This window comes from Nerophis ophidion, linkage group LG26 (assembly GCF_033978795.1).
Source record: "Nerophis ophidion isolate RoL-2023_Sa linkage group LG26, RoL_Noph_v1.0, whole genome shotgun sequence".
NCBI classification, from domain to species: Eukaryota; Metazoa; Chordata; class Actinopteri; order Syngnathiformes; family Syngnathidae; genus Nerophis; species Nerophis ophidion.
In genome coordinates, this window is record NC_084636.1 from 6,145,668 (window position 1) to 6,171,814 (window position 26,147).

A 26,147-nucleotide genomic window follows, 5' to 3' on the forward strand; every position below is an offset into this window, starting at 1 on the left:
AACATGAGAGGCGTTTAAACAGTTTATTTCCAACTATGGGAGGTGTTTAAACAGTTTTATTCCACATGAGAGGTGTTTAAACACTTTAATTAAACATGAGAGGTGTTTAAACAGTTTAATTCCAATTATGAGAGGTGTTTAAACAGTTTTATTCCACATGAGAGGTGTATAAACAGTTTATTTCCAACTATGAGAGGTGTTTGAACAGTTTATTTCCAACTATGATAGGTGTTTAAACAGTTTTATTCCACTTGAGAGGTGTTGAAACAGTTTTATTCCACATGAGAGGTGTTTAAACAGTTTATTTCCAACTATGAGAGGTGTTTAAACAGTTTTATTCCACATGAGAGGTGTTTAAAAAGTTTATTTCCAACTATGAGAGGTGTTTAAACAGTTTTATTCCACATGAGAGGTGTATAAACAGTTTATTTCCAACTATGAGAGGTGTTTAAACAGTTTTATTCCACATGAGAGGTGTATAAACAGTTTATTTCCAACTATGAGAGGTGTTTAAACAGTTTTATTCCACATGAGAGGTGTTTAAACAGCTTTATTCCACATGAGAGGTGTTTAAACAGTTTAATTCCAACTATGAGAGGTGTTTAAACAGTTTTATTCCACATGAGAGGTGTTTAAACAGTTTATTTCCAACTATGAGAGGTGTTTAAACAGTTTTATTCCACATGAGAGGTGTTTAAACCGTTTTATTCCACATGAGAGGTGTTTAAACTGTTTAATTCCAACCATGAGAGGTGTTTAAACGGTTTTATTCCAACTATGAGAGGTGTCGAAACAGTTTTATTCCACATGAGAGGTGTTTAAACAGTTTAATTCAACATGAGAGGTGTTTAAACAGTTTTATTCCACATGAGAGGTGTTTAAACAGTTTAATTCAACATGAGAGGCGTTTAAACAGTTTATTTCCACATGAGAGGTGTTTAAACTGTTTATTTCCAACTATGAGAGGTGTTTAAACTGTTTATTTCCAACTATGAGAGGTGTTTAAACAGTTTTATTCCACATGAGAGGTGTTTAAACAGTTTTATTCCACATGGGAGGTGTTTAAACAGTTTATTTCCAACTATGAGAGGTGTTGAAACAGTTTAATTCCACACATGAGAGGTGTTGAAACAGTTTTATTCCACACATGAGAGGTGTTGAAAGTTTTATTCCACACATGAGAGGTGTTGAAAGTTTTATTCCACACATGAGAGGTGTTGAAACAGTTTTATTCCACACATGAGAGGTGTTGAAATAGTTTAATTCCACACATGAGAGGTGTTGTAACAGTTTAATTCCACACATGAAAGGTGTTGAAACAGTTTTATTCCACATGAGAGGTGTTGAAATAGTTTTATTCCACATGAGAGGTGTTGTAACAGTTTAATTCCACACATGAGAGGTGTTGAAACAGTTTTATTCCACACGAGAGGTCTTTAAACAGTTTAATTCCACACATGAGAGGTGTTGAAACAGTTTAATTCCACACATGAGAGGTGTTGAAACAGTTTTATTCCACACGAGAGGTCTTTAAACAGTTTAATTCCACACATGAGAGGTGTTGAAACAGTTTTATTCCACACATGAGAGGTGTTGAAACAGTTTTATTCCACATGAAAGGTGTTTAAACAGTTTATTTCCAACTACGAGAGGTGTTTAAACAGTTTTATTCCACATGAGAGGTGTTTAAACAGTTTATTTCCAACTATGACAGGTGTTTAAACAGTTTATTTCCACATGAGAGGTGTTTAAACTGTTTATTTCAAACTATGAGAGGTGTTTAAACAGTTTATTTCAACATGAGAGGTGTTTAAACTGTTTATTTCCAACTATGAGAGGTGTTTAAACAGTTTATTTCCAACTATGAGAGGTGTTTAAACAGTTTATTTCCACATGAGAGGTGTTTAAACAGTTTAATTCAACATGAGAGGCGTTTAAACAGTTTATTTCCAACTTTGGGAGGTGTTTAAACAGTTTTATTCCACATGAGAGGTGTTTAAACACTTTAATTAAACATGAGAGGTGTTTAAACAGTTTAATTCCAATTATGAGAGGTGTTTAAACAGTTTTATTCCACATGAGAGGTGTATAAACAGTTTATTTCCAACTATGAGAGGTGTTTGAACAGTTTATTTCCAACTATGAGAGGTGTTTAAACAGTTTTATTCCACTTGAGAGGTGTTGAAACAGTTTTATTCCACATGAGAGGTGTTTAAACAGTTTATTTCCAACTATGAGAGGTGTTTAAACAGTTTTATTCCACATGAGAGGTGTTTAAAAAGTTTATTTCCAACTATGAGAGGTGTTTAAACAGTTTTATTCCACATGAGAGGTGTATAAACAGTTTATTTCCAACTATGAGAGGTGTTTAAACAGTTTTATTCCACATGAGAGGTGTATAAACAGTTTATTTCCAACTATGAGAGGTGTTTAAACAGTTTTATTCCACATGAGAGGTGTTTAAACAGCTTTATTCCACATGAGAGGTGTTTAAACAGTTTAATTCCAACTATGAGAGGTGTTTAAACAGTTTTATTCCACATGAGAGGTGTTTAAACAGTTTATTTCCAACTATGAGAGGTGTTTAAACAGTTTTATTCCACATGAGAGGTGTTTAAACCGTTTTATTCCACATGAGAGGTGTTTAAACTGTTTAATTCCAACCATGAGAGGTGTTTAAACGGTTTTATTCCAACTATGAGAGGTGTCGAAACAGTTTTATTCCACATGAGAGGTGTTTAAACAGTTTAATTCAACATGAGAGGTGTTTAAACAGTTTTATTCCACATGAGAGGTGTTTAAACAGTTTAATTCAACATGAGAGGCGTTTAAACAGTTTATTTCCAACTATGAGAGGTGTTTAAACAGTTTTATTCCACATGAGAGGTGTTTAAACAGTTTTATTCCACATGAGAGGTGTTTAAACACTTTAATTAAACATGAGAGGTGTTTAAACAGTTTAATTCCAATTATGAGAGGTGTTTAAACAGTTTTATTCCACATGAGAGGTGTATAAACAGTTTATTTCCAACTATGAGAGGTGTTTAAACAGTTTTATTCCACTTGAGAGGTGTTGAAACAGTTTTATTCCACATGAGAGGTGTTTAAACAGTTTATTTCCAACTATGAGAGGTGTTTAAACAGTTTTATTCCACTTGAGAGGTGTTGAAACAGTTTTATTCCACATGAGAGGTGTTTAAACAGTTTATTTCCAACTATGAGAGGTGTTTAAACAGTTTTATTCCACATGAGAGGTGTTTAAAAAGTTTATTTCCAACTATGAGAGGTGTTTAAACAGTTTTATTCCACATGAGAGGTGTATAAACAGTTTATTTCCAACTATGAGAGGTGTTTAAACAGTTTTATTCCACATGAGAGGTGTATAAACAGTTTATTTCCAACTATGAGAGGTGTTTAAACAGTTTTATTCCACATGAGAGGTGTTTAAACAGCTTTATTCCACATGAGAGGTGTTTAAACAGTTTAATTCCAACTATGAGAGGTGTTTAAACAGTTTTATTCCACATGAGAGGTGTTTAAACAGTTTATTTCCAACTATGAGAGGTGTTTAAACAGTTTTATTCCACATGAGAGGTGTTTAAACCGTTTTATTCCACATGAGAGGTGTTTAAACTGTTTAATTCCAACCATGAGAGGTGTTTAAACGGTTTTATTCCAACTATGAGAGGTGTCGAAACAGTTTTATTCCACATGAGAGGTGTTTAAACAGTTTAATTCAACATGAGAGGTGTTTAAACAGTTTTATTCCACATGAGAGGTGTTTAAACAGTTTAATTCAACATGAGAGGCGTTTAAACAGTTTATTTCCAACTATGAGAGGTGTTTAAACAGTTTTATTCCACATGAGAGGTGTTTAAACAGTTTTATTCCACATGGGAGGTGTTTAGTTTATTTCCAACTATGAGAGGTGTTGAAACAGTTTAATTCCACACATGAGAGGTGTTGAAACAGTTTTATTCCACACATGAGAGGTGTTGAAAGTTTTATTCCACACATGAGAGGTGTTGAAAGTTTTATTCCACACATGAAAGGTGTTGAAACAGTTTTATTCCACATGAGAGGTGTTGAAATAGTTTTATTCCACACATGAGAGGTGTTGAAACAGTTTAATTCCACACATGAGAGGTGTTGAAACAGTTTTATTCCACACATGAGAGGTGTTGAAACAGTTTAATTCCACACACGAGAGGTCTTTAAACAGTTTTATTCCACACATGAGAGGTGTTGAAACAGTTTAATTCCACACACGAGAGGTCTTTAAACAGTTTTATTCCACACATGAGAGGTGTTGAAACAGTTTTATTCCACAAATGAGAGGTGTTGACAAACATTTGACTCCACAAAGACTGAGCAAAAGGGGCGTGGCTCTAGGACAAGTTTGACAGCAATCATGTCCGTATGTACAAGGCGAGGTCGCTGGGACGCACGACGGCAAGGCGTGGAAGCACGGCAAGGTCAAAGGTCAAAGGTCAAAGGACAAACCTGGTCCTCGGAAGCGGTGAAAGGTGTCAGGAAGTTCCAGCTGGAGCTGTTTAAATGTTCCTGCTCTTCTACAATCATTAAGTGGACTCAAGAGTGCAGAAAAAGTGCAGCAAAATGAAAAAAGGCGTCAGACTCGGAGTCTAAGTCTCTGATCAAAGTTACTACAAAACACGCAAAAATATTTCAACTCGCACGCAAACATTTGCAAGTGGGAATAAAATAATACATAAAAAAACGATTTGCAAGTAAAAAAAAAAGATTTGCAAGAATAACAACTATTTTATTGAATAATAAAAAAAAGACTCACAAGTATTTAATCCATTTCTTCAAGTCCCAACTTCCTGCACATTGCCACTGCATCACCACAAGGGGCGCTGCTGAGGCCATTTAAGAGCTACTGGCATTTGCGCATGGTGCCATCCGCAGCAGGGTGAGGAGTAAAGTTATTGCAGGAAATTATTTTCTACCTGCTTAATTGTTTTTTTTTTAATTGTGAATCATTTTAATTGAATAAAATGTTTTTAAATTTATGAATCCTTTTTAATTGAAGAATTGTTTTATTATGTTTGCAAATCTTTTTTTCCGGGCAGAAAATTGTTTTTATACTTGCAACTTGTTTTTTTTTCTTGGCGAATAGAGTTTTTATATCTGCAGAAAATTAATTTTTTTTATACTAGCAAATTGTTTTTTTTTCTTGGCGAAAAGAGTTTTTGTATTTGCAGAAAATTTAGTTTTTTTATACTAGCAAATTGTTTTTTTTTCTTGGCGAAAAGAGTTTTTGTATTTGCAGAAAATTTAGTTTTTTTATACTAGCAAATTGTTTTTTTTTCCTGGTGAAAAGAGTTTTTATATTTTGCAAATAGTTTATTGTTGCATGAAATGTTTGTTTTTTTAACTTGTGAATCCTTTTTTTCTTGCAAAAAAAGCTTTTTTAACTAGCGAATCTTTCTTTTAATTGAAAAAAAATGTTATACTTGCAAATTGTTTTTCTTGTCGAAAACAGTTTTTATACTTGCAGAAAATTATTTTTTATTCTTGCCAATCTTTTTTTTGTTGCATAAAATATATATTTTTTTTACCTGTGAATTATTTTTCCATGCAAAAAAAAGCTTTTTTTTTTACTAGCGAATCTTTCTTTTATTTGGAAAAAAAATGTTTATACTTGCAAATTGTTCTTTTTCTTGTCGAAAACAGTTTTTATACTTGCAAGTCGTTTTTTTCTTGCATACAATGGTGTGTTTTTTTTAACTTGTGAATAATGAATTTTCTTGCAAAATAAAAGCTTTTTTTTTACTAGCAAATCTTTCTTTTAAATTGAATTTTTTAATATACTAGCGAATTGTTGTTTTTCTTGTCAAAAAACAATTTTTTTTGTAGAAAAGTATTTTTTTCTACTTGCTAATTGTTTTTTCTTGCATAAAATGTTTGGTTTTTACTTGTGAATCATTTATTTTCTTGCGAAAATATTGCTTTTTTTTTTTTACTATTGAATCCTTCTTTTATTTGGAAAAAAATGTATATACTTGCAAATTGTTATTTTTCTTGTCGAAAACAGTTTTTATACTTGCAAGTCGTTTTTTTCTTGCATACAATGGTGTTGTTTTTTTTACTTGTGAATAATACATTTTCTTGCAAAATAAAAGCTTTTTTTTTACTAGCAAATCTTTCTTTTAAATTGAATTTTTTTAATATACTAGCGAATTGTTGTTTTTCTTGTCGAAAAACAATTTTTTTTGCAGAAAATGATTTTTATTCTACTTGCTAATCGTTTTTTCTAGCATAAAATGTTTTGTTTTTACTTGTGAATTATTTATTTTCTTGCGAAAAAATGCTTTTTTTTTACTAGCGAATCTTTCTTTTATTTTGAAAAAAAAATGTATACACTTGCAAATTGTTTTTTCTTGTCGAAAACAGTTTTTATACTTGCAAGTCGTTTTTTTCTTACATACAATGGTGTTGTTTTTTTTACTTGTGAATAATTAACTTTCTTGCAAAATTAAAGCTTTTTTTTTACTAGCAAATCTTTCTTTTAAATAGAATTTTTTAATATACTAGCGAATTGTTGTTTTTCTTGTCGAAAAACAATTTTTTTTGCAGAAAATGATTTTTATTCTACTTGCTAATGGTTTTTTCTTGCATGAAATGTTTTGTTTTTACTTGTGAATCATTTATTTTCTTGCGAAAAAATGCTTTTTTTTTTACTAGCGAATCTTTCTTTTATTTTGAAAAAAAATGTATACACTTGCAAATTGTTCTTTTTCTTGTCGAAAACAGTTTTTATACTTGCAAGTCGTTTTTTTCTTGCATACAATGGTGTTGTTTTTTTAACTTGTGAATAATTAATTTTCTTGCAAAATAAAAGCTTTTTTTTACTAGCAAATCTTTCTTTTAAATTGAATGTTTTAATATACTAGCGAATTGTTGTTTTACTTGTCGAAAAACAATTTTTTTTGCAGAAAATGATTGTTTTCTACTTGCTAATGGTTTTTTCTTGCATAAAATGTTTTGTTTTTACTTGTGAATCATTTATTTTCTTGCAAAAAAATTGCTTTTTTTTTACTAACGAATCATTCTTTTATTTGGAAACAAAATGTATATACTTGCAAATTGTTATTTTTCTTGTCGAAAACAGTTTTTATACTTGCAAGTCGTTTTTTTCTTGCATACAATGGTGTTTTTTTTTTAACTTGTGAATAATGAATTTTCTTGCAAAATAAAAGCTTTTTTTTTACCAGCAAATCTTTCTTTTAAATTGAATTTTTTAATATACTAGCGAATTGATGTTTTTCTTGTCGAAAAACAATTTTTTTGCAGAAAATGATTTTTATTCTACTTGCTAATGGTTTTTTCTTGCATGAAATGTTTTGTTTTTACTTGTGAATCATTTATTTTCTTGCGAAAAAATGCTTTTTTTTTTACTAGCGAATCTTTCTTTTATTTTGAAAAAAAAATGTATACACTTGCAAATTGTTCTTTTTCTTGTCGAAAACAGTTTTTATACTTGCAAGTCGTTTTTTTCTTGCATACAATGGTGTTGTTTTTTTAACTTGTGAATAATGAATTTACTTGCAAAATAAAAGCTTTTTTTTACTAGCAAATCTTTCTTTTAAATTGAATGTTTTAATATACTAGCGAATTGTTGTTTTTCTTGTCGAAAAACAATTTTTTTGCAGAAAATGATTTTTTTCTACTTGCTAAGGGTTTTTTCTTGCATAAAATGTTTTGTTTTTATTTGTGAATCATTTATTTTCTTGCAAAAAAAAATTGTTTTTTTTTTTACTAACGAATTGTTGTTTTTCTTGAAAAAAAAAAGCAGTTTTTATACCTGCAGAAAATAATGAGTTTATACTTGCAAATCTTTATTTTATTTTTTTTTACCTGTGAACTATTTTTTTTCTGGCAAAAAAATTGTAAATAGTTTTTTTCTTGCCTAAAATGTTTTTTTTTTTAACTTGTGAATCATTTATCTTCTCACAAAAAAAGCTCTATTTACCAGCCAATCTTTCTTTTAATTGATTGTTTTTAAATACTTGCAAATACTTGTATTCTTGAGAATAGGTTTTATACTTGCAAATCGTTTTTTTAATGAAAGAAAACCTTTTTTTTGTAGTCGCAAACATCTTTTTTTTACTTGCGGAAAATATTTTTTAAACTTGTTGAAATATTTGTGTGTGTTTTGTCAGCAATGCATAATAAAACATGAATCAGCATATTATCACACATTGCTTCTTATGCATGTTATTATTTTGCAGCACAGTGTAAAAACCAAACAGTACATTTTGCAAAAAAAAAAAAAAAAGAAGGTGCAGTGAATCGACAGAATTTTTCTGATAACCCCAAAACTTTTTTCCCGTCACTCGTCTTTTGCAGCGAGTGCGTTTTGCCAAAACACTCCAGCAGCAGAAGTGTGTTACGCTAAAATTCAGTGTGACGGGTCGCAAAAGATGCGTGCGGAACGAGACGGAAGCGTTGTGTTAGCACGGGGAAGAAGGTGTGCTAAAGATGGCGTTTGCCAGGAAGTGAGAACTCTGCTTTGAGGGGTTAGCGTTACCATTAAAACAAGCTATTGGTAGCATGTAAGCTAAAGTCGAATGCTAGCATTTAAAAAAAAATGTTTTTGATTATTTAACCCTAAAACTCCCATTTTTTTTAAAGACAGGTCTCCATCCTGCAAAATTACAAACATTTAAACAAGCTAATGTTAGCATGATAAGATTTTAACAAGCTAATGTTAGCCTGCTAACATTTTATGCTAGCTTTTTGGCTAATTTTGTATGTTTAAACCTAAAAATCATGGCTTCGAAAACTTGGTGCCATCTAGGAAGTACGTTAGCGTTCCCTATGTTATCATGCTAACACATCTCTAATGCTAGCAATTTTTAAAAATTTTTGGATTATTTAACCCTAAAAAGTATGTTTTTTTTTTGAGACAGGTCTCTGTCACGCCAAATGTCTTCCCCCCGGAAGACATTTGGCGTGACAGCCCCTCTAATGCCTGAAGGACCCCAATGAGGGGGTGATAATACCAAGTTATATGACTCTTAAGGGTTACAGCTGCAAAATTAGCGAAGCAAAAATAGCTTGAAAGGTTAGCATGCTGGAATGCTAATATTTTTTCCTCACCGTTACTTTTCACCAATGACAATCAGCCAATTATAATGCTTTTAAAACAGGCAGCTGTGTGGGCTGCTTTAAGGTCCTTCCACCCTCATTTGGGTCCTCAGGCATTAGAGGGGCTGTCACACCAAATGTCTTCAGGGGGAAAGGTTTTTGTAGAAATTTGGCGTGACATCTCCATCTTGCAAAATTACAAACATTTAAATAAGGTAACGTTAGCATGCTAACATTTTATGCTAGCTTTTTGGCAAATTTTGTAGGTTTAAACCTAAAAATCATGGCTTTGGAAACTTGGCGCCATCTCAGAAGTATGTTAGCGTTCCCTATGTTATCATGCTAACATGAATAAGCAAATGTCTAATTCTAGCATTTCTAAAGTTTTTTTTGTATTATTTAACCCTAAAATTCATGGGTTTTTTGTTAGCATACTAATATTTTAACTCGCTAATGTTAGCATGCTAACATTTTACGCTAGCTTTTTGGCTAATTTTGTATGTTTGAACCTAAAAATCATGGCTTTGGAAACTTGGCACCATCTCAGAAGTACGTTAGCGTTCCCTATGATATCATGCTAACACGAATAAGCAAATGTCTAATACTAGCATTTCTTAATTTTTTTTTTTATTATTTAACCCAAAAATTCATGGGTTTTTTGTTAGCATACTAACATTTTAACTCGCTAATGTTAGCATGCTAACATTTTATGCTAGCTTTTTGGCAAATTTTGTATGCTTAAACCTAAAAATCATGGCTCTGGAAACATGGCGCCGTCTCAGAAGTACCTTAGCGGTGCCTATTTTATCATGCTAACACTGGTAAGCTAATGTCTGATGCTAGCATTTTTTTTTTAATTTTGATTATTTAATTGTAAAAATCATGGGTTTTTTCAAACAGGTCTCCATCTTGAAAAAAATACAAACATTTTAATAAGCAAATGTTAGCATGCTAACATTTTATGCTAGCTTTTTGGCTAATTTTGTATGTTTAAACCTAAAAATCATGGCTCTGGAAACTTGGCGCCGTCTCAGAATTACCTTAGCGTTCCCTATTTTATCATGCTAACACTAGTAAGCTAATGTCTAATGCTAGAATTTTTTTTAAAATTTTGATTATTTAACCGTAAAAATCATTGTTTTTTTCAGACAGGTCTCCATCTTGCAAAAATACAAACATTTTAATAAGCAAATGTTAGCATGCTAACATTTTATGCTAGCTTTTTGGCTAATTTTGAGGTGTTTACGCTGTGCAGGACTGCTTGCATCGCCCATGATATCACGAACAAGTAAACACTCGGCAGGACTGCTTGTATCCCAAATGATATCACACACAAGCAAACACTCTGCGGGACTGCTTGCATCGCACATAATATCACAAATAAGTAAAGACTCGGCAGGACTGCTTGTATCGCACATGATATCACCCACAAGTAAACACTGTTGTATTTGTGTTGTAGAATATTGGTTGGGAAACGACCAAAATTCAATGGTTAAATCAACGTCACAACCCAACATTGATTAAACGTCGTCAAAAAGCACGTTGTTTCAACGTTATGTTTGAGTTGCCTGACGCCAGGACTTAATTCTCAACCAGTTCTCAACGTTGTTTCAACGTCTTGTGCCTGCCAGCTAGCATGTCAATAGTAAAGCCAAGGTTTATTAGCATCAAGCTAGCGCATTTTCAGAGAAGCTGAGCCTTACTTAACATCATGTTGGAACGTTTTGTTTTTACATTTTTTTTGCCAATTTCTGTCAGGGTTGCCCCTGACAGTTTGATTGTGTTTTAGTTTTTCCTCTGTTTGTGTGTGTAGTATTTCCCGTCTTTAGTTCCTGTCAGCACTCTTATTTTGGTTCTGTTTCCCGTTTGTCTCCCTGAGTGCTGTGTCCCCTCAGCTGTGGCTGATTGGCACCTGGCCACACCTGGTGTCAATCATCCAGACACTATTTGAGCCTGTTTTGTCCTCCAGTCAGATGCTGGATTATTGTCATTTCTACTTGTCGTTGCAGCGTAACGGTAAGCTATATTCGGTAGCTGTTTGTAGCTTACTGTCTTTTGTTCCCTGCTTCCAGTTTGTTTGTTCATAGCCAAGTTTGTTATCCGCCTTGTGCGCGCCTTTTGTTAGTACCCTTTTGTTTGTTCATGTTTTAGTATTTCAATTAAATCATGTTTTCCTATTGAATGCCTGCCACCGTCTCTGCATCTCGGGGTCCGTCGTAAACTCAACCTGACAATTTCGTGGTTTGGCTGAGTCTCCTCTCGGTGCTGCTGGAGTGATCGCCAAACCGGGCGCGACGTCAGGTACCTTAACTTGGTCAATCGGACGGGGGGGTGGGGTTAGACATGTCTGGCTTTTGGACGTAAGAGAAGACGAAGGTCGCAGCGTGAAGGTCACAGACTGACAACACCCGGATTGGAGACAAACTGAAGCGAGAGAGAGGCACTGCATGACATTATTTTGCTGACCCGGCCAAACCGAAAGCGGACGTTTTTCCCGCGAGTGACGGACGGGGTGAATTAGCGAGGAGCTCCTTACAAAGTGCAGTGTGCAGAAATTGCACCGTACTTTAGAAATATAAACGTCTTTGTAAATAAATCCATGCGGGAATAAATAAGCGAGGCGGGTAAAGAAAAAGAGGCGCGGAGCAGCGAGAGAGAGAGAGAGAGAATCATGCCCCATGACAACAACTACATCACCACACGTATGACAGGGACGCATCGTCCTCGCCGCCGGGTGGGCCTTCGTGGTCGCGGGGAGGGGGCGGGGCTTTCTATGTACAAGTCTTTGACCCCCTGCCCTCGGTCCTCACATCCTCATCTGTCCCACTCGTCTTCTGGACAACTTTGACCTGCAGGGGGACAAAGAAATATGTCACGGACAATTCTAGAAACTCATGCCATGATCAGCGCCGGGACACGGAGGACATTCTTCAGTCCTCATGGAAGACAAAAACATAGGTTTGTCTTTTTCTACGCATTGAAATTGACGAAATACAAATGTTTTTTTTGTGATGTAATGATTGGAGCACATACTTGTTGGTCACCAAAAAAACATTCATTCTTTTATGAATTTATTATGGCTCTACTGAAAATGTGACATAATACTACCACCACCATACTCGACGGTAGGTCTGGTGTTCCTGGGATTAAAGACCTCACTTTTATATTGCTGGGCATTGTGGCGAAACATAATAATTGGTAATAATTATAATAATAATAATAATATTGTGACGTTTGGTGGGCATTGCGATGCCGGATTTGTTCTTCCAAGGATGCGTCGGGCAAGAACCAGAGGTGGGTAGTAACGCGCTACATTTACTCCGTTACATTTACTTGAGTAACTTTTGGGATAAATTGTACTTCTACGAGTAGTTTTTATGCAACATACTTTTACTTGAGTATATTTATAGAGAACAAACGCTACTTTTACTCCGCTCCATTTATCTACATTCAGCTCGTTACTCGCTGCTTTTTTTAATCGATCTATTAATGTTTGTTTTGGTTAATGACAGAGCTTCAAAGTAGAATCTACGCATGCCTGCGTTTCACCAATCACATGCAGTCACTGGTGACGTTGGACCAATCAAACAGAGCCAGGCGGTCACATGACCAGACTTAAACAAGTTGAAAAACGTATTGGGGTGTTACCATTTAGTGGTCAACTGTACGGAATATGTACTGTACTGTGCAATCTAATAATAAAAGTTTCAATCAATCAATCAAAAGTGTAAAGGAAAAAAGACACTTTTTATTTCAACCGGACTTCCCGTCAAAAGCCTAAAGACTGATCGCACAGTTCCTGTCTTCACAATAAAAGCGCCGCTCCATCGCGCCTGCGTTAACAAAATAAGAGTCTCCGAAAGCCAGCGCAAACAAGCTAGCAAACTACGGAGTTTGCCGCCAATATATTTCTTGTAAAGTGTATAAAAACAAATACGGAAGCTGGACAAATAAGATGCCAAAAACCAACGACTTTCATGTGGTATTAGACAGAAAAGAGGAACTTTTTTTCTCCTCCATTTGAAAACGTGGACGTCTGATTCCAATCAATGCAAGTCATCAGAATCAGGTAATACACCAACTTATATTCTTGTCTTCATGAAAGATAGGAATCTATGTGTTAAACATGCACGTATATTCATTAAAACACCTTTAACATGTCAACAAAAACGGCAAAATAAATAAATATCATCAATCAATATATATATAATATATAAATCATATACTGTATATATAAATGTATGTATATATATATAAATGTATGTATGTATATATATATATATATATAAAATATGTGTGTGTATAAATGATTTGTGTGTTTATATATGATATGTGTGTGTATGTATATGTATATATGAGGTAGATCACCTCGACTTGGTCATTTATTAAGTAATTGATAAACGTTGAAAAACTTATTGGGGTGTTACCATTTAGTGGTCAATTGTAGGGAATATGTACTGTACTGTACAATCGATTACTACAAGTTTCAATCAATCAATCAAATCAATGAATGCCTACTGAGCCTATGGTGCTGTTAAGTTATTGTGGCTCAATGTGCCATTTTTTTTATATTTTATTTTAATGTATTATTATTTAATATATATTATTGTTTTAGTTGCTTAAGAGATATTCCTGGCTCTGAATTTGCTCATTGCTATTTTTATGTTTTTGTGCATTATTTGTTGCCGTAATCAGGTTACTCATCAGTTACTCAGTACTTGAGTAGTTTTTTCCCAACATACTTTTTACTTTTACTCAAGTAAATATTTGGGTGACTACTCCTTACTTTTACTTGAGTAATAAATCTCTAAAGTAACAGTACTCTTACTTGAGTACAATTTCTGGCTACTCCACCCACCTCTGGCAAGAACACAGCGTGAGGTAAGAAATAAAGGATTTATTTAAGAGGCTAAGAACAAAACTACTGGTGCTAGGCAGAAAAGGCTAACAAATGGCGCTAGCATGGGAGCTAGGGAAACAAACAGAAACATATACACTTGGCACAAAGGCCCAAAAAGGGAAAACAAAACAACTAACATGAGAACTCGGGAAAAACGAAGCGTAGCGCGAAAGCTAGAAAACAGTCGTCACTTGTTGCATGAGAGCAAATTAGGAACTGAGGACGAAATAACAAAAGGGGCAGGCTTAAATAAGGCAGTCATCAAGAGGAACAGGTGTGCGTGGGAAACAAAGGGCAGGTGAGAACTAATGAGCAACCGTGGTAACAGACTAAACAAGGAACTAAGGCAAACATTGGCAGACTATAATACAAAAATGGAATGAAACACGAATATGGAATGATCCGAGCAGCGGATCATAACAAATATGCTGTATGCTGAAAATGAGCAAAATATGTAAATATGTCATATATACTTAGTGTGTGTATATAACCATGACGAAGGTTTTTTTTTTTTGAGCGCTTTATAGGCGGAATAGATGAAATCCCATTGTCTCCATTGTTGGCTGACTTTTGCTAGAATTTTTTTATGAGTTAGAATGAGTAAAAATAAAAAAATTACTGTCTTACATAAGGATTGTCAATGACATGCATATTATTGTGTCAACAATAAAGGAGAAAAACAAAAGTATAAATATAGATATCTATATCTATATATATATATACGTATATATATATGAATAATAATTTTTTCTCTTTTTTCCCATTTTACCCAAACAACCTCAAAGTGTTACAGTGTATTAAAAAATAAATACAAATAAAAGCTAGAACTAGCACGTCAATATCTAAAAAAAAAAGCCTTTTTTAAAAAAAAAAGAAGTGTTTTTAAGCCTTTTTCAAAAGCATCCAGTCTGTGACGCCCTCAGGTGGTCAGGGAGAGCGTTCCACAGACTGTAGCTGTACACTGACTACTCTTTACCTGATGGCCCCTGCCAGGACAGGGTTGAAAGCATACAGTCAGTCATGCATGTCCTTGTTGTTACAAGCTGTAATAATGATAATAATATTGATAATAGATTTTATTTGTAAAAAAGCTCTTACCATTGAGCAAACAACCTCAAAGTGTTTCAGTGTATTGAAAAATAAATAAAAATAAAAGCTAGAACTAGCACGTAAATATCTAAAAAGGGTTTTTAAGCCTTTTTTAAAAGCATCCAGTCTGTGACGCCCTCAGGTGGTCAGGGAGAGCGTTCCACAGACTGTAGCTGTACACTGACTACTCTTTACCTGATGGCCCCTGCCAGGAGAGGGTTGAAGGCATACAGCAAGTCATGCATGTCCTTGTTGTTACAAGCTGTAATAATAATAATAATAATAATGATAATAGATTTTATTTGTAAAAAAGCTCTTACCATTGAGCAAACAACCTCAAAGTGTTTCAGTGTATTGAAAAATAAATAAAAATAAAAGCTAGAACTAACACGTAAATATCTAAAAAAAAGGCTTTTTTTTTTAAAAAAAAGAAGGGTTTTTAAGCCTTTTTTAAAAGCATCCAGTCTGTGACGCCCTCAGGTGGTCAGGGAAAGCGTTCCACAGACTGTAGCTGTACACTGACTACTCATTACCTGATGGTCCCTGCCAGGACAGGGTTGAAGGCATACAGCAAGTCATGCATGTCCTTTTTGTTACAAGCTGTAATAATAATAATAATAATAATAATGATAATAGATTTTATTTGTAAAAAAGCTCTTAACATTGAGCAAACAACCTCAAAGTGTTTCAGTGTATTGAAAAATAAATAAAAATAAAAGCTAGAACTAGCACGTAAATATCTAAAAAAAAAGGCTTTTTTTTTTTTAAAGAAGGGTTTTTAAGCCTTTTTTAAAAGTATCCAGTCTGTGACGCCCTCAGGGGGTCAGGGAGAGCGTTCCACAGACTGTAGCTGTACACTGACTACTCTTTACCTGATGGCCCCTGCCAGGAGAGGGTTGAAGGCATACAGCAAGTCATGCATGTCCTTGTTACAAGCTGTAATAATAATAATAATAATGATAATAGATTTTATTTGTAAAAAAGCTCTTACCAGTGAGCAAACAACCTCAAAGTGTTTCAGTGTATTGAAAAATAATCAAAAATAAAAGCTAGAACTAGCACGTAAATATCTAAAAAAAAAAAGCTTTTTTTTTTTTTTTTAAAAAAAGAAGGGTTTTTAAGCGTTTCTTAAAAGCATCCAGTCTGTGACACCCTCAGGTGGTCAGGGAGAGCGTTCCACAGACTGTAGCTGTACACTGACTACTCTTTACCTGATGGTCCCTGTCAGGAGAGGGTTGAAGGCATACAGCCAGTCATGCATGTTCTTTTTGTTACAAGCTGTAATAATAATAATACAAATATTAATGATAATAGATTTTATTTGTAAAAAAGCTCTTAACATTGAGCAAACAACCTCAAAATGTTTCAGTGTATTGAAAAATAAACAAAAATAAAAGCTAGAACTTGCACGTAAATATCTAAAAAAAAAGCTTTTTTTTTTTAAAAAAAAGAAGGGTTTTTAAGCATTTCTTAAAAGCATCCAGTCTGGGACGCCCTCAGGTGGTCAGGGAGAGCATTCCACAGACTGTAGCTGTACACTGACAACTCTTTACCTGATGGCCCCTGCCAGGACAGGGTTGAAGGCATACAGCAAGTCATGCATGTCCTTGTTGTTACAAGCTGTAATAATAATAATAATAATAATGGTAATAGATTTTATTTGTAAAAAAGCTCTTACCATTGAGCAAACAACCTCAAAGTGTTTCAGTGTATTGAAAAATAATCAAAAATAAAAGCTAGAACTAGCACGTAAATATCTAAAAAAAGCCTTTTTTTTTAAAAAAAGAAAAAGAAGGGTTTTTAAGCCTTTTTTAAAAGCATCCAGTCTGTGACGCCCTCAGGTGGTCAGGGAGAGAGTTCCACAGACTGCAGCTGTACACTAACTACTCTTTACCTGATGGCCCCTGCCAGGACAGGGTTGAAGGCATACAGCAAGTCATGCATGTCCTTTTTGTTACAAGCTGTAATAATAATAATAATAATAATAATGATAATAGATTTTATTTGTAAAAAAGCTCTTAACATTGAGCAAACAACCTCAAAGTGTTTCAGTGTATTGAAAAATAAATAAAAATAAAAGCTAGAACTAGCACGTAAATATCTAAAAAAAAAAAAGGCTTTTTTTTTTTAAAAGAAGGGTTTTTAAGCCTTTTTTAAAAGCATCCAGTCTGGGACGCCCTCAGGTGGTCAGGGAGAGCGTTCCACAGACTGCAGCTGTACACTGACTACTCTTTACCTGATGGTCCCTGCCAGGAGAGGGTTGAAGGCATACAGCCAGTCATGCATGTCCTTGTCACTGCCGGCTTGAAGTAATACCCCACGATGCTCCGTGCACACAGCAAAGGTGTTGGGGGTCTGCATGGAGTAGATACAGGTGCACACCTTAGAAAATGAAGCCCGCCGTGTGGGAGATGTTCCGCGCACCTTCAGCATGGCCTGCTGGTCCTCACTGTACTCCACCTGGGCGGAGGACAGATTGAGGATGGCGCGCTCCACGCCGTCACGCTCCGTGTTGTAAATGTAGACGTAGGGCCGGCGCACCACCACGTAGCGCTTCACCCAGCTGTTGGTGTGCGGATCCAAGAAGTGCAGGTAGCCTTTCTTGGACACGATGGGGCTGAGGACAACGCTTGTGTTTTAGAGACTTGGAGGAGGGCCACACTCTCACAGCCGCCTCACCTGACTCGGATCTCCTGGATGTCGGGGACAAATCTACGGATGCGAGGTTTGTCTTCACACGTTTTGTTGGCGTCGGCGTCCTGCGGCGTGTCAGGACCCGAGTCCTGCTGCGTGTCGGGAGCCGGGCTGACGGCACGGGAGCGGAGGGCGGGAGGTCTGCAAAAGCATGGATCGATCAATCAATCAATGTTTACTTATATAGCACTAAATCACGAGTGTCTCAAAGGGCTGCACAAGCCACAACGACACATCAGTGCAAGGAAAAACTCAACCCAATGGGATAACGATGAGAAACCTATGAGGGCACCGGTGCAATGGACGTCGAGTGGCTCCAGCAGAATATTGTGAGAGTCCAGTCCATAGTGGATCTAACATAATAGTGAGATTCCAGTCCATAGTGGATCTAACATAATAGTGAGATTCCAGTCCATAGTGGATCTAACATAATAGTGAGAGTCCAGTCCATTGTGGAGCTAACATAATAGTGTGAGAGTCCAGTCCATAGTGGATCTAACATAATAGTGTGAGAGTCCAGTCCATAGTGGATCTAACATAATAGTGAGAGTCCAGTCCATAGTGGATCTAACATAATAGTGTGAGAGTCCAGTCCATAGTGGATCTAACATAATAGTGAGATTCCAGTCCATAGTGGATCTAACATGATAGTGAGAGTCCAGTCCATAGTGGATCTAACATAATAGTGTGAGAGTCCAGTCCATAGTGGATCTAACATAATAGTGTGAGAGTCCAGTCAATAGTGGATCTAACAAAATAGCGAGAGTCCAGTCCATAGTGGAGCTAACATAATAGTGTGAGAGTCCAGTCCATAGTGGATCTAACATAATAGTGTGAGAGTCCAGTCCATAGTGGATCTAACATAATAGTGTGAGAGTCCAGTCAATAGTGGATCTAACATAATAGTGAGAGTCCAGTCCATAGTGGAGCTAACATAATAGTGTGAGAGTCCAGTCCATAGTGGATCTAACATAATAGTGTGAGAGTCCAGTCAATAGTGGATCTAACATAATAGTGAGAGTCCAGTCCATAGTGGATCTAACACAATAGTGTGAGAGTCCCGTCCATAGTGGATCTAACATAATAGTGTGAGAGTCCAGTCCATAGTGGATCTAACATAATAGTGAGATTCCAGTCCATAGTGGATCTAACATAATAGTGAGAGTCCAGTCCATAGTGGATCTAACATAGTGTGAGAGTCCAGTCCATAGTGGATCTAACATAATAGTGTGAGAGTCCAGTCCATAGTGGATCTAACATTATAGTGTGAGAGTCCAGTCCATAGCGGATCTAACATAATAGTGAAAGTCCAGTCCATTGTGGATCTAACATAATACTGTGAGTGTCCAGTCCATAGTGGATCTAACATAATAGTGTGAGAGTCCAGTCCATAGTGGATCTAACATAATAGTGTGAGTCCAGTCCATAGTGGATCTAACATAATAGTGTGAGGGTCCAGTCCATAGTGGATCTAACATAATAGTGAGGGTCCAGTCCATAGTGGATCCAACATAATAGTGAGAGTCCAGTCCATAGTGGATCTAACATAATAGTGAGAGTCCACTCCATAGTGGATCTAACTTAATAGCGAGAGTCCAATCCATAGTGGATTTAACATGTATGTGTATATATATATATATATATATATATATATATATATATATATATATACACACATATATATAATTATATCTATTATTATTAGAATACAGCACACAGGTGTCTGAGGGCTGACCTGAGTTCAGCGTTGCTATAGCAACCCTCCACCAGGGAAGGGCAGGTGGAGGAGGGTGTGATGGTGTTGAGGGCGGAGATGGAGGCGGAGTCTCCGAGCGTGGTGACGGACATCTGCGATATCTGCACAGAGGCGTGTTAGCCTGGGGACAGGAAGTGGCGTGGTGTTGAGGAGGAAGTACCTTGCTCTCACTGGCGCTGACACACAGGTGGCGCTGCTCCCGGTCGAAGGAGTGAGACAGCAGGCGCAGACACTGCGGGGACAAAGACTGGTTCACATTTACCCGCCGTATCCCATGGCAACAGACGGGGGAGAGTCGGAGCGAGGCACAACCTTCATGGCGAGCTGGCGTTGCCTCTCGCTAGCGAGCTCCGAAGCTCCTCCCACATCCGGCGGGTGGCTGAGAGGGTCTTCTGTGTGAGAGTCCTGCAGGGTGGACTCCAGCTTCTCTCTCAGCAGGAGGAAATGTTTGGTCTTCTCCACCTGAAACATCATCATTGTTAGCAGACATCTTTGGAGACTGACGGAGCCGTTTATATTTGTTTCATTTTCAAAAGTTTACATACACTTGTAAAGAACATCATGTCATGGCTGTCTGGAGTTTCCAATCATTTTTTTACAACTTTAATTTTTTTGTGATGTAGTGATTAGAGCACATAGTTGTTGCTTCTTTTATGAATTTATTATGGCTCTACTGAAAATGTGCTGGGTCAAAAGTATACGTACAGCAATGTTCATATTTGCTTTGGGAAGTTTCACTGCAATAAGGCGCTTTTGGTAGCCATCCACAAGCTTCTGCTTGAATTTTTGACCACTTCTTTTCACAACATTTGTGCAGTTCAGCTAAATGTGTTGGTTTTCTGACATGGACTTGTTTCTTCAGCATTGTCCACACGTTTCTAGTCAGGACTTTGGGAAGGCCATTCTGAAACATTAATTCTAGCCTGATTTAGCCATTCCTTTACCACTTTTGATGTGTGTTTGGGGTAGAGATGTCCAATAATATCAGATTGCCGATATTATCTGCCGATAAATGCTTTGAAATGTGACATCAGAAATGATCAGTATCGGTTTCAAAAAGTAAAATTGTATGATTTTTTAAAACGCAGCCGTACAGAGTGGTACACGGATGTAAGGAGAAGTACAGAGCGCCAATAAACCTTAAAGGCACTCCCTTTGCGTGCCAACCCGATCACATAATTCACACACACAAGTGAATGCAAAGCATACTTGGTCAAGATCCATACAGGTCACACTGAGGGTGGCCGTATAAACAACTTTAACACTGTTCCAAATATGCGCCACACTGTGAACCTACACCAAACAAGAATGACAAACACATTTCGGGAGAACATCTGTGCCGTAACACAACAGGACAAATACCCCGAACCCCTTGCGGCACTAACTCTTCCGGGACGCTACAATATACACCCCCCCGGCCCCCCTCAAACCTCCTCATGCTCCCTCAGGGAGAGCATGTCCCAAATTCCAAAGCTGCGGTTTTGAGGCATGTTTAAAAAAAAAAATGCACTTTGTGACTTCAATAATAAATATGGCAGTGGGGCGGTATAGCTCGGTTGGCAGAGCTGCCGTGCCAGCAACTTGAGGGTTGCAGGTTCGATCCCCGCTTCTGCCATCCTAGTCACTGCCGTTGTGTCCTTGGGCAAGACACTTTACCCACCTGCTCCCAATGCCACCCACACTGGTTTAAATGTAAAAATTAGATATTGGGTTTCACTATGTAAAGCGCTTTGAGTCATTAGAGAAAAAGCGCTATATAAATATAATTCACTTCACAGTGGCATGTTGGCATTTTTTTCCATAACTTGAGTTGATTTATTTTGGAAAACCTTGTTACATTGTTTAATGCAATGGTCCCCAACCACCGGGCCGTGGCTCGATTGGTACTGGGCCGCAGAAGAATTTTTTATTAATTTTAATAATTTTTAATTAAAAAAATATATATATATATATATTTTTTTTATTAAAACAAAATCAAAAACACAAGATACACTTACAATTAGTGCACCCACCCAAAAAAACCTACATTTTTCATGACAAAGGGAAAGAAACCCCCCCCCCACGGGACAAATTATCAAGCGTTGACCGGTCCGCAGCTACAAAAAGGTTGGGGACCACTGGTTAAATGCATCCAGCGGGGCATCACAACAAAATTAGGCATAATAATGTGTTGATTCCACGACTGTATATATCGGTGTCGGTTGATATCGGAATCTGTAATTAAGAGTTGGACAATATCGGAAAATCGGCAAAAAAGCCATTATCGGACATCTCTACGGTCAATGCATTTGATTCTTGTTTTGATGAACAAATGAATGGTTAACTCGCTTTGAAATCTTAAGTAAAGGTGACAAACAGATATTTAACTATTTTTTTTTATCTTTAGAAAAACAGTTTGGCAATACAGTAAATAATAATATATGGCATGAACATTTAACAACCTTTAAAATATATTTTTTGTCCATCAACATTGAAAGAACAGATTGAATTTAGTTCGAAAAATGAAGACTTTTATACACACATATTTTTTTGCAGGCTTTTGTGGGCCACATTAATTAATGTGAGGGCCACATCTGGCCTGAGGGCCTCCAGTTTGACACCTGGGCTCTAGATCAGATCTATCCGTTATTTATAATTTAAAGTTAAAGTACCAATGATTGTCACACACACACTAGGAGTGGTGAAATTATTCTCTGAATCTGACCCATCACCCTTGACCACCTCCTGGGAGGTGAGGGGAGCAGTGAGCAGCAGCGGTGGCCGCGCCCGGGAATCATTTTTGGTGATTTAACCCCCAATTTCAACCCTTGATGCGGAGTGCCAAGCAGGGAGGTAATGGCTCCCATTTTTATAGTCTTTGGTTGTTAGTGTTGCATGTTTTTGTCACATAAAACTTTTGTTTGTTATATGGCAAACACAAGATATGCAATATTGTCCCCAAAAAACATTTCAAAACAGAATATTTGATGTGAAGAAATTGCAGCAACACTGATTATTTTGGTTGCAATGACAGTTTTACAGAAAAAAACAGTCAGTATAAAGTAAACATTGCAACTTGCTCTTGTTCAAGTTCACCTGTTTGCTCTTTTATTCCACTTGTTGGTGTTTTTTTTTTAAATAGCATTTTGAGTACCCCCCCCATCCCCCCGCTGTGTTTGTGTGCTGCTCACGTCTTGAAGCAGGCTGAGTTTCTCCAGCTCCCACTGGTGCTCCAGGATCAGGCTGTCGCTGCGAGGCCTCCACCCGGCCAGGTTCTCCTCTCCGCGCACGTACGCCACCGAGGTGTCCAGCACCCGCCTGCGTCGCCGCTGCATGCCTGCCGGGGGGGGGGGGGGGTCTTAGATTGAAGCAACGTTCCAGCAGGGCGCCTGTAACCTGGACTCTTACCTGGACTTCCTGCGTCGGCCAGGTTGCACAAGCTGACCTCGTACACGCCGCTGACACGGTTCCTGCAGGAGAAGAAGTTGTCAAGTGGAGGCCAGGATGCAACACGATGACAAAAGTGATAAAAGGGCTAAAACTGATGAAACTGTTAAAACTGATAAAGTGATCAAACTGATGAAAGTGATCGAACTGATAAAAGTGATCGAACTGATAAAAGTGATAATCAATCAATCAGTCAGTCAAAGTTTACTTTTATAGCCCTAAATCACAAGTGTCTCAAAGGGCTGCACAAGCCACAATGATGTCCTCGGCTCAGATTCCACATCAGGGCAAGAAAAAACTCAAACCAATGGGATGACAATGAGAAAAGTGTTAAAAGTGATAAAAGTGTTAACAGTGATCAAACTGATAAAAGATACAAGCGTTAAAAGTGATAAAACTGATAACAGTGATCAAAGTGATAAAAATGATAAAAGTGATTGAAGCTGAGAAAAGTGATACAAGTATTAACAGTGATCAAACTGATAAAAGCGATCAAAGTGATAAAACTGATGAAACTGATAAGTGATAAAAAGATACAAGCTGATAAAAGTGATCAAACTGATAAAAATGATACAATTGTTAAAAGTGATCAAATCGATGAAGCTGATAAGTGATCAAAGCGATAAAACTGATGAAACTGTTAAAACTGATAAGTGATAAAAAGATAACGCTGATAAAAGTGATCAAACTGATAAAAGTGTTAAAAGTGATCAAATTGACAAAAGTGATAAAACTGATGAAACTGTTAAAACTGATGAAACTGATAAGTGATAAAAAAGATACACGCTGATAAAAGTGATCAAACTGATAAAAATGATAAAAGTGTTAAAAATGATAAGTGATCAAATTGATAAAAGTGATAAAACTGATGAAACTGTTACAACTGATGAAACTGATAAGTTATAAAAAGATAAACGGTGATAAAAGTGATCAAACTGATGAAAATGATAAAAGTGTTAAAAGTGATAAGTGGTCAAAGTGATAAAACTGATGAAACTGATAAAAGCTGATAAAAGTGATAAAGTGATCAATCTGATGAAAGGGATCAAACTGATAAAAGTGATCGAACTGATAAAAGCTGATAAATGTGATGATCAATCTATCAGTCAAAGTTTACTTATACAGCCCTAAATCACAAGTGTCTCAAAGGGCTGCACAAGCCACAACGACATCCTCGGCTCAGATCCCACATCAGGGCAAGAAAAAACTCAACCCAATGGGATGACAATGAGAAAAGTGTTAAAAGTGATAAAAGCTGATAAAAGTGTTAACAGTGATCAAACTGATAAAAGTGATATAACTGTTGAAACTGATCAAACTGATAAAAGTGATAAAAGATGATACAAGCGTTAAAAGTGATAAAACTGATAACAGTGATGAAAGTGATAAAAGTGATAAAAATTATAAAAGTGATTGAAGCTGAGAAAAGTGATAAAAGCATTAACAGTGATCAAACTGATAAAAGTAATGAAAGTGATGAAACTGATAAGTGATAAAAAGATACAAGCTGATAAAAATGATCAAACTGATAAAAAGGATAAAAGTGTTAAAAGTGATCTAATTGATAAAAGTGATAAGTGATCAAAGCGATAAAACTGATGAAACTGTTAAAACTGATGAAACTGATAAGTGATAAAAAGATACACGCTGATAAAAGTGATCAAACTCATAAAAGTGTTAAAAGCGATCAAATTGATAAAAGTGATAAGTGATCAAAGTGATACAACTGATAAAAGCTGACAAAAGTGATAAAGTGATCAAACTGATGAAAGTGATCAAACTGATAAAAGCTGATAAATGTGATAATCAATCAATCAGTCAAAGTTTACTTATACAGCCCTAAATCATAAGTGTCTCTAAGGGCTGCACAAGCCACAATGACATCCTCGGCTCAGATCCCACATCAGGGCAAGAAAAAACTCAAACCAATGGGATGACAATGAGAAAAGTGTTAAAAGAGATAAAAGCTGATAAAAGTGTTAACAGTGATCAAACTGATAAAAGTGATAAAACCGTTGAAACTGTTGAAAGTGATCAAACTGATAAAAGATGATACAAGTGTTAAAAGTGATAAAACTGATAACAGTGATCAAAGTGATAAAAGTGATTGAAGCTGAAAAAAGTAATAAAAGTATTAACAGTGATACAACTGATGAAAGTGATCAAAGTGATAAAACTGCTAAGTGATAAAAAGATACAAGCTAATAAAAGTGATAAAAGTGTTAAAAGTGATCAAATTGATAAAAGTCATTAGTGATCAAAGCAATAAAACTGATGAAACTGTTAAAACTGATGAAACTGACAAGTGATAAAAAGATACACGCTGATAAAAGTGATCAAACTGACAAAAGTGTTAAAAGTGATCAAATTGATCAAAGTGATAGGTGATCAAAGTGATAAAACTGATAAAGGCTGATAAAAGTGATAACGTGATCAAACTGATAAAAGTGATCAAACTGATAAAAGTGATAAAAGATGATACAAGCGTTAAAAGTGATAAAACTGATAACAGTGATCAAAGTGATAAAAATTATAAAAGTGATTGAAGCTGAGAAAAGTAATGAAAGTATTAACAGTGATACAACTGATAAAAGTGATCAAAGTGATACAACTGATAAGTGATAAAAAGATACAAGCTAATAAAAGTGATAAAAGTGTTAAAAGTGATCAAAGCGATAAAACTGATGAAACTGTTAAAACTGATGAAACTGATAAGTGATAAAAAGATACACGCTGATCAAAGTGATCAAACTGATAAAAGTGTTAAAAGTGATCAAATTGATAAAAGTGATAAGTGATCAAAGTGATAAAACTGATAAAAGCTGATAAAAGTGATAACGTGATCTAACTGATGAAAGTGATCAAACTGATAAAAGTGATCGAATTGATAAAAGCTGATAAAAGTGATAATCAATCAATCAATCAATCAAAGTTTACTTATACAGCCCTAAATCACAAGTGTCTCAAAGGGCTGCACAAGCCACAACGACATCCTCGGCTCAGATCCCACATCAGGGCAAGAAAAAACTCAACCCAATGGGATGACAATGAGAAAAGTGTTAAAAGTGATAAAAGCTGATAAAAGTGTTAACAGTGATCAAACTGATAAAAGTGATAAAACTGTTGAAACTGATGAAAGCGATCAAACTGATAAAAGTGATAAAACTG

General features: G+C 35.9%; 1 protein-coding gene across 10 annotated transcripts in view; it reads right to left on the reverse strand.

Moving 5' to 3' along the window:
• Positions 1 to 4,943: 4,943 nt before the first annotated feature.
• The window catches only part of kif1aa (kinesin family member 1Aa), a 132,893-nt gene continuing 111,689 nt past the window's right edge, over positions 4,944 to 26,147 (reverse strand). For all 10 annotated transcript variants that reach the window (XM_061887869.1, XM_061887865.1, XM_061887872.1 and 7 more), the window contains 9 exons: positions 22,941 to 23,002; positions 22,724 to 22,869; positions 19,866 to 20,015; positions 19,714 to 19,785; positions 19,533 to 19,654; positions 17,783 to 17,938; positions 17,528 to 17,720; positions 17,340 to 17,458; positions 4,944 to 11,963 (listed from right to left, as the gene is read on the reverse strand). In XM_061887869.1, coding sequence (XP_061743853.1) covers positions 11,921 to 11,963; positions 17,340 to 17,458; positions 17,528 to 17,720; positions 17,783 to 17,938; positions 19,533 to 19,654; positions 19,714 to 19,785; positions 19,866 to 20,015; positions 22,724 to 22,869; positions 22,941 to 23,002 — 1,063 coding nt within the window. In that variant the 3' untranslated portion in view covers positions 4,944 to 11,920. The remainder of the gene's footprint in view (positions 11,964 to 17,339; positions 17,459 to 17,527; positions 17,721 to 17,782; positions 17,939 to 19,532; positions 19,655 to 19,713; positions 19,786 to 19,865; positions 20,016 to 22,723; positions 22,870 to 22,940; positions 23,003 to 26,147) is intronic.